At 36.4% G+C, this 14044-nt stretch overlaps 1 protein-coding gene across 13 annotated transcripts in view; it reads left to right on the top strand.

Moving 5' to 3' along the window:
* SOX5 (SRY-box transcription factor 5) overlaps positions 1-14044 on the top strand; it is a 1013639-nt gene that overhangs the window by 795143 nt on the left and 204452 nt on the right. For 11 of the 13 annotated variants that reach the window (XM_049627167.1, XM_049627170.1, XM_049627165.1 and 8 more), the window contains 2 exons: positions 8187-8359; positions 13640-13708. In XM_049627167.1, the coding sequence (XP_049483124.1) occupies positions 8187-8359; positions 13640-13708 (242 nt within the window). Of the gene's footprint in view, positions 1-8186; positions 8360-10695; positions 10805-13639; positions 13709-14044 lie in introns of those variants that run through there. The other 2 variants (XM_049627174.1, XM_049627175.1) reach the window with 1 other exon arrangement.

Here is a 14044-nt window from a genome sequence, read left to right as displayed (position 1 = left end):
GACTGAGCCACCCAGGTGCCCCTAGACAGAAATTTTAAAGGCAGGACAACAAATGGTTTTTAGATCCTTCAAGTACAATACCAGTTGAAAGCAACAATATTAACATTAAAAAAATTAAACCAAGTAAAATCCTGTCCAAGTTATAACACTGATAATCTAAGAAGCACCAATTATTAAAGGAAAAAAAATCTGGCAAAAATTGACTATACTTTGAAACAAAGAATTACATTTCTGGTAAGTTTTTTGAAGGAAGAAACAATAATCCCCAGTTTATTTTTAGTGTCAAAATTCCAGGCCCTTTCCCTTCTTCTTGAGTGAGTTTACTCTTACATTTACTGTATTTGGGTAATAACTCCTAGCAATTTACTTTGAGTTTGATCATTTTATTTCAAACCATATGTCCATTTTATTTGAGTGGAAGAAAACAATATTGGAGAAATATCAGCTTCCACAGATTTTTTTCTTATTAGTTCAAATGTATTCAAGACCATTTTTAATTTGAGTAATCCTGATGAGGGTTTTCCTTGTGCATAGAATTGTACATTATCAGTCAATCAAGGATTTTTCTCTTTTCTTATGAACTTTGCTTTATTCATTTAAGAAGTTGTTATAAAATGTCTATGTTGTGGTAGGCATTACTCTATAGATTCTGAGTATCCAGCATTGAACAAAACAAACTAGCATTCTGCTGTCTTAAAGCTTATTCTCTATGGAAGATTCAATAAATAAATAACTATATCAATACAATTCAACCTATGGTATTAACTACTATGAACAGAATAAAAATTAAGTGATGTGATGGAAAGTGAGATGGTGTCTTCCTTAATTTCAGTGTTTGGCGTAGGCAGTCTGAGAAGTTGGCATTTATATTACTTCTGGTTGGATCTGAGTTTATTTGTTTATTATCTTTTCCATTTAAATGTCAGCTCTCTGAAGCAGACATTTTTTCTGGTGTAGACACTGTAGTGTCCCCAACACCTAGAATAGGGGCATTGAAGGGCATTGAAGGAACTCTGTGGGTATGTGCAAAATGAATGAAAGAGAAAAGTCTGTCATTTGAAGTGGTTCTCTACCAGGGGAAATTTGGCATTGTCTGGAGACATTTTTGGTTGTTATAACTAGGTGGGAAGTGCTACTAGCATCTAGCCAGACATGCTATAGCACACAGCTCCCCAGAAAAATAATGGTCTAGTCCAAAATATCATCAATGCCAAGACTGAGAAATCTTAATCTAGGAGCAGAGTTTTCCATGGGAAACAATTGGAGTGCAAAGATCCTAAGGTGGGAGCATCTTTGTGTATTGGTATTGGAGGCACTCGAAGAAGGCCATGTGACTGAAGCATTTTTATAAAAGAGAAATGGAAGAGATGTTGCCAAAGAAGGTAAGAGCTAGAGCATTCAGGGCTTTTTAAGGGTAAAGAGTTTGGATTTTATTTTATATGGAGTATAAAGCGATGAAATGTTTTTATACAGCTCTGTGACATGATCTGGCTTACCTTTCTAAATGGATCACTGAACTTTTGCTTGGAGAATAGCTTTTCATAGGAGAAGAAGTGGAAGCAGGTAGAATGGTTAGAAAACTATTGCAGTAGTGAAGGTGAGAAATACTGATGGCCTGAAGCAAGAGGTTGTACTGGAAATAAAGATTCATGGGCTAATTTATATGTTCTAGGGTTGATGGGATTCCAGTGAGTTAGATATGGAAAATGAGGCAGACAAAAGAATATAGCAATATATGGATAGTGATATCTCTTACTGAGAGGGGGGTGACAATCTGGTTCCCCTCCTTCATGACTTGTGTCACATTACATTAAGGAATGTTCTGACCTGTACTTCTGTGGAACCTATAGCACTATAGCAATGAGTCAAATGATTACCATGTCTGTAGTTTCTAGGCAGTAGGAAGAACTGAACTGAATTTTTTTTTTTGCCTCTTACATCAGTGATCCTTCATTCTAAGGGAATCGAAGCAGGACTAGCATAGATAAAACACATTAGAGTGCAAAGAAATGAAACATGAAAATAAATTACTATCAGTGACACACAAACATGAACTCATAGATACAGGATTTGTGTCCCCATTGTGTTATATACTTGTATGACTCTTACAAATCTTAATCTAAGTGAAGAAACAGTAGTTTGTCTTTTTGTTTGGGAGCCCTGTGGATTTTTCAGTGATGTTTGTGCGTGCGTGCACACACACACACACACACACACACACATATTTAAAGTCCAGGATGTTTTGTGACTCTTACTAGTTTCTCCAATACTCATAGACCACTTATTGGACCCTCCCCACCCACTGGGAGATAATTATTATGAAGATTATTATAATTTAGAGATGAAACTATAGGGCTTACACCATCTGAACATAGTACTTTTATAAAAGTGGAGAAAACTTCTTTTGCAAAAGCTCAAGTTCCTTAGCTCAACTCTCTTAAACCAAAACCAGAACATCTGTGTAACTCATGTAAGATAATACATCTCCTTATTCTCTTGGCTATATGGCATTCCTAAACCTGAGAGTGGTTTAAAGCAAAGTGACTTACTCATTAAAATTTTAGATGATTTGCTACATGCCAGGCATATGAGGGCATAAAAGTTGGTCATTTATAACTGTTGCCATCACAGCTATCTCTGCTAACTTTAGGGTACAAATGTTAAAATCAGATTTATAATACAATGATTAAGGAGTATAGTAAAGATATCCACTGTGTGGATTCCAAAAGAAGGGAACAACTGTTATCAATGAGAATCAGGATAAGAGTCTTAAAGAACAAGACATATGATCTGGAACATGAAGAATTAATGTTAGGGAAGGAAGGGCTGAGGTTAAGGTATTGACTTTGTGGGTAATGGTACAAAAGTCACTATGGCTAGAACCTAGGATGCACAAACAAAAGTGAGAAGGTTGGATCATAATTAGAAGGACCTTATTCATCTTTTTCTTAAGTTCACTTATTTTTGAGAGAGACAGCATGCACGAGCATATGCAAGGGAGAGGGGAAGAGGAAGAAGGAGAGAGAATCCTAAGCAGGCTCCGTGCTGTTAGTATGGAGCCCAACATGGAGCTCATTCCCATGAATCATGAGATCATGACTTGAGCTGAAATCAAGAGTCTAATGCTTAACTGACTGAGCCACCCCCAGGTGCCCTAGGACCTTCATTCTTAAGAATGAGTTGACATTTTATTCCAAAGACAATAGGGAACTAATGGAAGTGTTTAAATAGGAGTGATATGAGTAGATTTGTTTTTCTAGGAAGGTAATTTTGGCACCAGATTTGAGGATAAACTTGTAGCGGGAAAAAAGAAGTTCTATTAAAAGTTTGTCAAAACAATTTATAAAAAACTTGATGAGAAATGTCAGTGGAGATGGGGAAGGGAGGCTGGAACAAGAACTCTTCCTACATACCGTAGGGCAGCAATTTACACTATGGTATCCTTTATGTAAAGTAAATTGTGTGGGTCAAATTGTGTCCCTCTAAAAATTCATGTGTTAGAGCTCTAACTTCTAGTATCTCAGAATGTGGCTGCACTTGGAGATAAGGTCTGTACAGAGGTAATTAAGTTAAAATGGGGCCATTAGGGTGGACCTAAATCCAATATGATGGCTGTCCTTAAAAGAAAAGGAAATTTGGACATGGAAGTGTACAGAGAGAGTGATGATGTGAAGACACAGGAAGAAGATGGCCATCTACAAGCCAAAGAGAAAGATCTGGGGCAGCTCCTTCCCTTACAGCCCTCAGAAGGAACCAACCCTGCTGACACCTTAGTTCTGGACTTCTAGCCAATAAATACAAATTTCTGTTCAAGCCATCCCATCTGTTATGACAGCCCTGGTAAATTAGTGCAGAAATATTCTGGTATATGGTTAAATCTTCATTTACAAGACTAGGATAATAATAGTAATTGTGGTTACCTTAGAAGGAACAGTATTCAGAGGAGACCTTTCACTATATACCCTTTTATAATTATTGATTATTTAGTCATGTGAACATAATAATAATGAAGAAATAACAGTTAACTAATTAAAAGTAAAACTGAAACAGGCTATTTTGAGAAAACATTATTATGATTTGTTGATATAATACATACAGGAGGATGGGTAGTTGAGAAGCAAATTGAGGATGACGTTAATATTTCTAGCTAAGAATGTTGAGTAATGATGTTTTTAAAAATTTTTTAAAAATGGAGTCTCACCTTATACATACTGAATTTTAAAACTGAGATCTAAGGGTGCCTGGATAGCTGGGTCGGTTGGGCATCCGACTTTGGCTCAGGTCATGGGTTCAAGCCCTGTTTCAGGCTCATGTGCTGACAGCTCAGAGCCTAGAGCCTGCTTCAGATTCTGTGTCTCCCTCTCTGTCTCACCCCTGCACTATCTCTCTCTCCCTCTCTCTCTCTCTCTCTCTCAAAAATAAAATAAACATTAAAAAAAAAACCACAAAAAAAACGCCTGAAATCTACACTCAGAGATACCTGTTCTGCATGTAAAAGTAAGTTACTATGGCCTGAGGACAAACTCGGGGTAGGCATAAATCTTAATATTTCATTGACTCTGAGACAGTATCCATTGTAAGACTCAGAGAGTTTAAAATAAACAGTGTGTATCTGAGAAGCATTGAATCTGACAAAGTGAAGACAAAAGAGTTTTGTTAATATTTCATATACTGAATGCCAAAATGATATTTGTTTATACTCATCAACAAACAAGTATATTTCTTTACCCATTGTATTACACCACTTATGAAAATGGTTATGTCACCTTAGACTTTTAAGTTATATCTCCACATATTTACATGAAATACATTTTTCTAGGTTTTCTAAGTATGTAAATAATAATAAAATTATAGAAGATTTTCTTAAAAAAATAAAAATATTAAAATGGCTTATAATTCCATCACCTAGAAATAGCCATTAATATATAATTTTCTTCCAGTCTTTTTTTTCTATAAATATAGATATGCGCATACACTGAGATATTTATACAATGTTTTCTTTATTTTAATTGAGGTACAGTTGACATACAATATTCTATTAGTTTCAGGTGTACAACATAAGGATGCAATATTTGTGTGTATTCCAAAATAACCACCACCATAGGTATGGTTAACATCCATCACTATACACAGTTCCAAAGTGTTTGCTTGTGATGAGAACTTTTAAGATTTACTTTCTTAGCAACTTTCAAATATGCAGTACAGTATTATTAGCTATAGTCACCATGACATCCCCATGACTTGTTTATTTTATAACTGGAACTTTGTACATTTTGACCCCTTTCACCTATTTCACTCACCCCATACCCCTGCCTCTAGCAACTACCAATCTGTTTTCCAAATTTATGAGATTGGTTTCTTGTTTCTCTTTTTATTTCAGATACCACATATAAGTTAGATCATATGGTGTTTGTCTTTCTCTGTCTGACTTAGTTCACATAGTATAATGCTCTTAAGCTCCATTCATATTTTCACAAATGACAAGATTTTATTCATTTTTTATCGCTTAATAATATTCCAGTGTGTGTGTGTGTGTGTGTGTGTGTGCGTGCGTGTGTTCATCCACTCACCTGTCAATGGACATAGGCTGTCTTTATATCATGGCTATTGTAAAAACCATTGCCATAAACATGAGGGTTCATATAGCTCTTCAAGTCAGTGTGTTAGTTTTCTTTGCATAAATACCCAGAAGTGGAATTGCTAGATCATATGATAGTTCTACTTTTAATTTTTTGAGAAACATTCATACTATTTTCCATAGTAGTCACACCAGTCTACACTACCACCAACAGTGCACAGAGTCCCCTTTTTTCCACATCCTTGCCAACGCTTATTTCTTGTCTTTTTAATAACAGCCATTCTATCAGGTGTGAGATGATCTCTCACTGTAGTTTTGATTTGCATTTCCCTGATGATTAGTGATGTTGAGCATCTTTTCATGTACCTGTTGACCTTCCCTATGTCTTCTTTGGAAAAATGTTTATATTCTCTGCCCATTTTTAGTTGGATTGGATTTTAGTTAAGTGTTTTGTTTGCTGTTGAGTTGTATGAATTCTTTATTTATTTTGGATATATAACCTTCTATCAGATATATAATTTTCTCCCATTGAGTAGGTTGCCTTTTCACATATGTTTTATTGTTACCCAGTTTTTTGACCTAGTTTAAAAATTATTTTAATGTTTATTTTTATTTTTGAGGTGGGGGAGGGACAGAGAGAGAGGGAGACACAGAATCCAAAGCAGGCTCCAGTCTCTGAGCTATCAGCACAGAGCCCAACACAGGGCTCAAACCCACTAACTGTGATCATGACCTGAACTGAAGTTGGATGCTTAACTGACCGAGCCACCCAAGTGCCCCTGACCTAGCTTTATATCATGAAAAAGCTCATTAAATATTCTCTAACAAAGTTTGTTCATGGATGCAAAATACTCTATGATCTGGGTGTTCATAATTATTTGATTATTCCCATTTGAAATTGAGATTGTTTCTAATATTTCATATAAAACACTTTTTAATACTTAATTTCTTATAATTTCCTGGGCTAGATTTTTATAAGTGAAATTATCTTTGCAGATAATGAGGATTCTAAGGCCTGCTATGTATTACTTTTCCTAGTATGTATTCCTAGAAATGTGGTAGCCATGTATTTCTCTTTACTGATGACATGTGAAGATGTATATCTTACCGTCACTTGAATATTTTCTTTAAAAAAATGTCCCAGTATATATTTAGATTATTTATTATTAGAATTCTAATTGCAACAGTTATATTGTTATTCTTAGAATAAGTGTTCAGCTGTTCAGTAGAACCCAAATATCTGAAGTATAATAAATTATTAGCAACAATTTATTGGGCACCTGCCCTGAGTAATGCTAGGTACTAATCATAAGGAATGCAATGCATGCTTCTTGACTTCTGTTCATTCATAATTTCTTTTCTAGATATTTATTCTCTAGCCCTAAATTACATTAGAAACTTTTTCCATTCCAAATGGGCATATGAAAATTATAAGCCACTAATGATAGCTACTATTTCCTAAAAGGCACAGGCATCTTCAGCATAAATTGTTAGAGAGAAATACAGTGGGATGGGGAAGGGTGACTGAGTTGTAACAGATCCTTCTATCTAATTACATATACAGGTGGCAAATGCATTATTAAACTAGTGCTTAGTGTCTTATATTAAAGTGAAAATTGTAATTAAAAAGTATGTTCTCTCCTACTGCGAGTACTTTACCATAGGGGTCCTGTCTATCTGGTGAATTTGAAAAGAACATCTAAAAGTGATATTGTTCCTGTTTCGGTGAACCGCTCACTTTTCTGGTGCATCAAATCAGTATTTTAACCTGTCGAAGAACATTCATTGCATGTTTTAAATATCCAGAGCATGTTATTTATTCTTAAATGACTGCTGTGACTTCTTCTCCAAGTCTTGAATTAACTATAATCTTGGGTGGCTATGTTATGATCTCTTAGTTTTCCCACCATATTTCATTACCTCATGATAGCCTAAATTTATATTCTCAATCTTGAATATTTTATCTGCTAACGATATGCTATTTTTGAAGAAAGCCTCTGAGTGGCAGATGAGAAAACTGTCTAAAATTATATTGGCTAATAGATATCTTCCCCCTTTTTCATGTAGAATTCCTTGGTTCCAACTCTTTAAGATTCTTTTTTGAGAAAAGGAGAATCGTATTGCTGATAATAATAACTTGATCTCTTAATAACTATGGTTCTTAAATGTTCATGTTTTTGTCTTGCCTCTTTAAGTTGATTAAAAAACAAAACAAACAAACAAACAAAAAACTACTTAGGACCAGGAGCTGTGCTTTAGGCTTCTTTTTATTTCTGTCAGATCCCAGCATAGAACATTACAATAGTAGATGCTCACCCAGACATTTTTTTATTTACTTGTAAAATCAAAAGCTATGGATGATTACTTATCATACATAAAAACAATCAAAATATTTGTTCATTCTGATATTTTATAAAGGGGAATTAGCCATTACTTTTCACTGTTTAGTGAAAAATCCAAAGTAGGTATATGCTTGTGTATATAGGTATATAGTAGGTATATACCTTACATTTAGAATAGTTCTTATACAAGAGAATCATTGTCATTGAAAAATCACTCTCTCCTCATTTCCCTTTTCTTGTATATTTTATTGCTATGTTATTTTCAGGGACTCCTGAAAGCCTAGCTGAGAAAGAGAGGCAGCTCATGGGTATGATCAATCAACTGACCAGTCTGCGAGAGCAGCTATTGGCTGCCCACGATGAGCAGAAGAAACTGGCTGCATCTCAGATTGAGAAACAGCGCCAGCAAATGGAGCTGGCCAAACAGCAACAAGAACAGGTGAGTAAGAGCCTGAGATACAAATTCCTGAGGCATTGTTTTGCCTGCTATTCATAGGTCACTCTCCTAGGCACACAAAGTCCAATAAAAGCCTTTCTTCCCACCCCACATGAATAAATAAAAAGCAAAATACAAAGTAATCAAACAAACAAAAAACTTTGATCTGAAAAAGCTTAATCAGCTACTTCCGTGCTATATAACACAGAAGTAATTGTAACCAAGGTGAAATTCTGATAGGTCATGCGAAAAGTACCAGATCGAATCATGGAGAGTCAAGAGAACATTTCTAGTCAAGGACGCTGTGAAAGATTTCATTCAACAGGTGTTTAGTATGAGCTTTGCAGATAAGTAGGATTCAACATGTGAAGAAAATTAGTTATGGCACAGGAAGTTTAGTTAGAAGGCTATTATAATAACTTCAATAAGGAGTGAGAATCTAAACTAGGTAAGAGTCTAAACTTAAATGACCACAGAAAAAAGAGAAGGGAAGAATAAACAGGTGGAAATTTTATGATTAGTTGAGTTTTTTGAGTGGGCAAAAGATTGAGGAAAGATACTGAGCCGGGGTTACTAGGTAAAGTCAGGAAGAGGGCAATTCGGAAAAGCAGGTGGTTTTATCATGTTGAATTAGAGCTGTTGGTTTTCCAACTAGAGGTATGTGAAAAACAGCAAGAAATACCAATTGACAGTTGGGAAAACAGGGCTCAACTAAATTTCTTAGACTATTTACATAGAGATGGTAGTTTAAACCACTGGAGTAGATAAATTTCATTCATTTATTCAATAGATAGTAATCAAATGTCTCTCATGTGCCAGGCACTGTGCTAACTTCTGAGGCTACGTCACTTAACCAGAAAGATAAAACCGCTAAATTCTAGTGGAAAGAGAGAAGTGATTAACGGAGAAAAAGAGAAATTAACAAAATAATTTGACAGTGATATGTAATTTGATGAAATGTAATTACAGTAATTTAATAAATATTGATTGCTATGGCAAGGCAATGTTTCTTAGATTGGGTGGTTGGATCTGGCAGTTGAGTTCAGATCTCCCTGACAGAAAAGAGGCAGCCATATGAATATCTGGGGCCAGAGTGTTTCATGAAGGGGATGACAGGTTTGTAAGCCCTAAATTAGAATAGTGGTGACATCATGAGAAAATGGAAAGGAACTAAGGGTAGATCCTTGCGAGATAGTGGCATACAGCTAGTAGAGAAAGGAAAATGAACAATTCCAGAAAAACAAAGCTACTAGATTTGTCATTTAGTTTCTCACTGTTGGCCTTTTATGAGTGTGGCTTCTATGGAGCTTTAGTGGTAGAAACGAGACATAAGAATTGACAAATGTATAGTAGGAAAATGGAGGCGATACACAAGAACTTTCACTAAAGAAAATTGGTAGTGTTGGGAAAGAAAGAAGGGAGTCTTAGGGTGAGTTTACATAGAGAGATGGTACATCTTTTCTGGGGCTAACTTCCTTTGCCATCCCCTATTCTGGGCTCAGTCCATTCACCATCCTAAATGGAAGAAGACCATTAGTTAGCTACGGGTGTTTGTGTTTTCACACATCCTTGCAAAACCCTTCCTAAGCAGTTTTCTTTTTTTCTAATTTAAAAAAAAATTAACATTTTATTTAGTTTTGAGACAGAGCATGAACGGGGGAGGGTCAGAGAGAGAGGGAGACACAGAATCTGAAACAGGCTCCAGGCTCTGAGCTGTCAGCACAGAGCCCGACACAGGGCTCGAACTCACGGACTGTGAGATCGTGACCTGAGCCGAAGTCAGACGCTTAACTGACTTTACCACCCAGGCGCCCCATAAGCAGTTTTCAAAATGTAAACTAGCAGAGTTGAATGAAGAAATATTCAGGTTACATTTGAGGAGACTCCTTTCAGTTTACTCTTCCCTACTTGGTCATTCATCTCTGCTTGAAAGATAATGCTTTCATGTTTAATGAAATGCCTCATCAGTTTCCTTGAAGATACATTTGGCCTGTTCTTGAATATGGCCCATGTTTCTCTTGCATTACCCTTGTGATAAAAGTTCAGTATGTTTGCCTCTGACAGTCTAGAAAAAGACTACTCTTTTCTTGTTCACAATTCTCAATACTTTCAAACACCTGAATTCTAGAAAATTCTAACAGCTTCTGAAACTGTTTCTGGGATACTTCTTTTTAGAGAATCCCTCCTTTGGTGGATCTAAGGGCATATTTGTCCTGAAAAATCCAAGTGATCACTAATAGAGAGCAAAGTCCTCTTCATTCTTCTTTCACATTCTGGCCCATCTGCACACATCATCAAAGATTCTAGAATTTTTTTTTACTTTTTCTGACATTATCCTTGGAATGTTAGAAATCATTAGGTTCTTCCAGAATTTCTCTCCTCTGTTGGAGAGATGCTAAGCAATGATGCCTGCATAGCCTGAGAGAAGATCCCCTGTGAAAGCTTCAGGTCAGATTTCTAGAGCCTGTTTTGTTCCCCAAGATCTTCTCTACCATGCAGTGCTGGCATGCATAACCACCAAGCTTGTGATCACATTTATCTTTTCATTAGGACACAGGGAAATCTCTGAAACACATTTAATGCTTACTCTGTAGGATTCAGGTTAAGTGTATCTTCTCTTGAGAACTCCTTTTCTGACCCTCCTTTCCAAACTCCCTACTCATTGTAGGGTGTCCCTACTCTGTACACTCTACTGTTCCCATTACAGCCCTTAGAGATGCTAATGAACCTGTTTACTGATCAGCTTTGCCACTGGACTCTTCCACTGCCATTCCACATCTTTCATTCAACAAATTCAACTACTGAGCACCAATTTGATGCCAGGTTCTGTTCTAGTTACTGGGATACAACAAGGAATAAAACAGACAAAAATTCCTAATGTGTTGAATTATAATTAGGAAAAGATAGTAAATAAACAGGTAATATATAGTAAATGTTGATAAGGGATATAAGTAAAGGAGAGAATTAGGGATGTGAGTACCGGGTAGAGAAGCTCTTTTAAAATGGGTGATCAGGGAAGACCTCACTGACAGGGTGACATTTGAGCAGAGACTTGCAGGAGATGAGGGAGTGAGCAGTGCAGTTATCTAGGGACAGAGGTTCCAGATGGAGGGGAAAGCAAGTGCAAAGGCCCAGAGGCAGGTATATCCATGGGAGATAAAAGCATTCTTGGTGTGTTCAAGAGACAGGAGAGCAGTGTTGCAAGAGTAGGGGAGGGGTGGGTACAAAGGGAAGAGCAGGAAAAGGTGAAACCAGAGAGGCCAAATCATACAGGGTCTTGCAGGCATCATATGGACACTGGCTTCTGCTCTGAGTGAGAGGGTTTTGAAAAGATAAATAACATGACACAACTTATATTTTAAAAGGATCTCTCCAGATACTGATATATAATAGGCTGTAGGGAGCAAAGGCAGAAGCAGAAAGAGCAATAGGAGACTATTATAATAATCCAGAAGGAGAAAGCAGTGGCTTGGAATGGGAGGAAGTGTGGAGGGGTGTGTGAAGTGGTCAATGTCTTGATGAATTCATAAGGTGCTGAAAGAAAGATTTAAATTTAAACTTCAGCTGAAATGATATGTGGGAGGAAAGGACCAGATTTAAGTAAAAGAGGGATACTCCTTTTCCTACCATTTCTTTCCTGCTTTCTTCAGGGGAAAAAAATTGATTTTTAAAAACCCTGTTCCTAAGATAAAATGAAAGCACGTAAATAACTATAATTTGTACCAGTGCCGTTAAGGGAAATAAAAAGTTAATTGTGCAGCCAGGTAGACCCATGTTCCTCATACAGTTTCTTTACTTTCATTCAGAGTAATGGACCCTGCAGGTGTCAAATTTTTCCTGAATTTTTAGCTTTGTGATACAGAGATTAAGGGACATACATTTATAATGAAAACAATCTTGATTATAACATGATGAGAGTAAGAAATAGAGCTTATTTATAAAAGAGTGATACTTTTTATGAAGTTAGAAGTTACATTCTCATGAGAAGGTTTCCTACCTGACAGCATGTAATAAAGTATTTAAAATTTTCTTCTCATCTATTCATTCATGCTTTCTTCATCAATATTCCTTCTGTACCATGCTTTGCACAGTGAGTAAAATATACACGATTCCTCACCTCACTGTATTTATGGATTTCGACCTAGTTGACAGTACCATGTTAATTAAAACAAAAATAAGATAAAGATAAAATCATAGTATGTTATGTAGTATTAAGTAAATGTATAAGGTGTTACAAGAGTGAATAACAGGAGGTGATTGTGCTAGTCCCTGGCTTAGAAAACACTCAAAGATGACTGCATGGAGGGCTAAGTCCTGAGTTTAGTTTTGAACTTGTTGAATATGAAGTATTCTTGGGAATGCCATTGGAAAAATGGGTCTGAAGCTTAACACAAAGGTGTGGTCTAGAGAAACAAATTTGTAAACACTTGGCACCTGGGGGGAAGAATTGAGTCTAAAATTGAGCCATATACAACTATGGCATTGAATGGCTGGACAGGGCGATTGAAGGTAACTATGAAGAAACAGACTGAGGCAGGAGCAAACCCAGGGAAATGTGATGTCGTAGAAGTCAGGGAGGAAAGTTCAGATCGAGGGAGAAAACTTCAGTGTTGAATTTTGATGAAAGGCCAAAAGGCGAGGTCCAAAAGACACTTTAGAGTTTAAAAAATGACGTTAACCGTGACTTTTACGAGGAATCTTTTTAGTGAGAGCAGAATCCTTAAGACTGGGAGCAGAAACCATAATGGAGTGCATTGAGGACTTAGCAGTTTAGGGGTTTGTGGGAGGTAGAAATGAGGGCAGTATTTATGAAAAAAAAAACCCAAAAAACAAAAACAAATACCAAAACCTCACGAAGGCATACAGCCTCTCCTAACACAATATTTTGTGCTACCCTGAACTCCCAGGTGAAAATAACCCCCTGTTGACGCGATACTTTCTTTTGTAGAAAAGAGCTAAAAAATGCCAGAGGCAGTACGCTCTTAATGTATTGCCTGGAAGGAAGAGGGATTTTTGACACTCTACCATTTCATACTGGATTCGATCACTGTCATAGTGTCCTAGGCCTCATTTGTTTTAGGCCAAAAGAAACTGTTCCAGAAGACTAAATACCTTGTTTGATCTTACTTAAGAGTGAATTGCTGGTACCGTGTAGAGGCACAGGCACATCTATTTTCATCATCTTAATCAGTGTCAAATCAAACTTTGAGAAACAGAACATTGGTAATTTCCCCCTGGGACAACAATATACTTTTAAATTTTTCATGTGCAATTTCTCCACAGATTGCAAGACAGCAGCAGCAGCTCCTGCAGCAACAACACAAAATCAATTTGCTTCAGCAACAGATCCAGGTCAGAAATCATAATTTCATACATACTTCCAATTAAATATATATATATATATATATATATATATATATATATATATATATTCTGTTTCTAATTTTTAGATCACCTTACTGGAGTGACCTCCAACACAAACATTATTTTTGGCTTAATTCATGCCGTGTTATCTCCTGTGCCATGAGAATCTTGCAAATGGTGGCCATCACAGGCCCTACTATGTCAGGAAGCTCCATTCTGAGCAAGCGGACAGTCATTTTCATCCTTTACCAAAAGGAAATTATTGCAGAGATATGTTAAAAAGATTTCATTTGCTCTATTCTTTAACATGCCCATCAGTGTTCT

The sequence above is a fragment of the Panthera uncia genome, chromosome B4 (assembly GCF_023721935.1).
Source record: "Panthera uncia isolate 11264 chromosome B4, Puncia_PCG_1.0, whole genome shotgun sequence".
In the NCBI taxonomy this organism is placed as follows: domain Eukaryota; kingdom Metazoa; phylum Chordata; class Mammalia; order Carnivora; family Felidae; genus Panthera; species Panthera uncia.
This window is presented reverse-complemented; position numbering and strand designations above follow the sequence as displayed.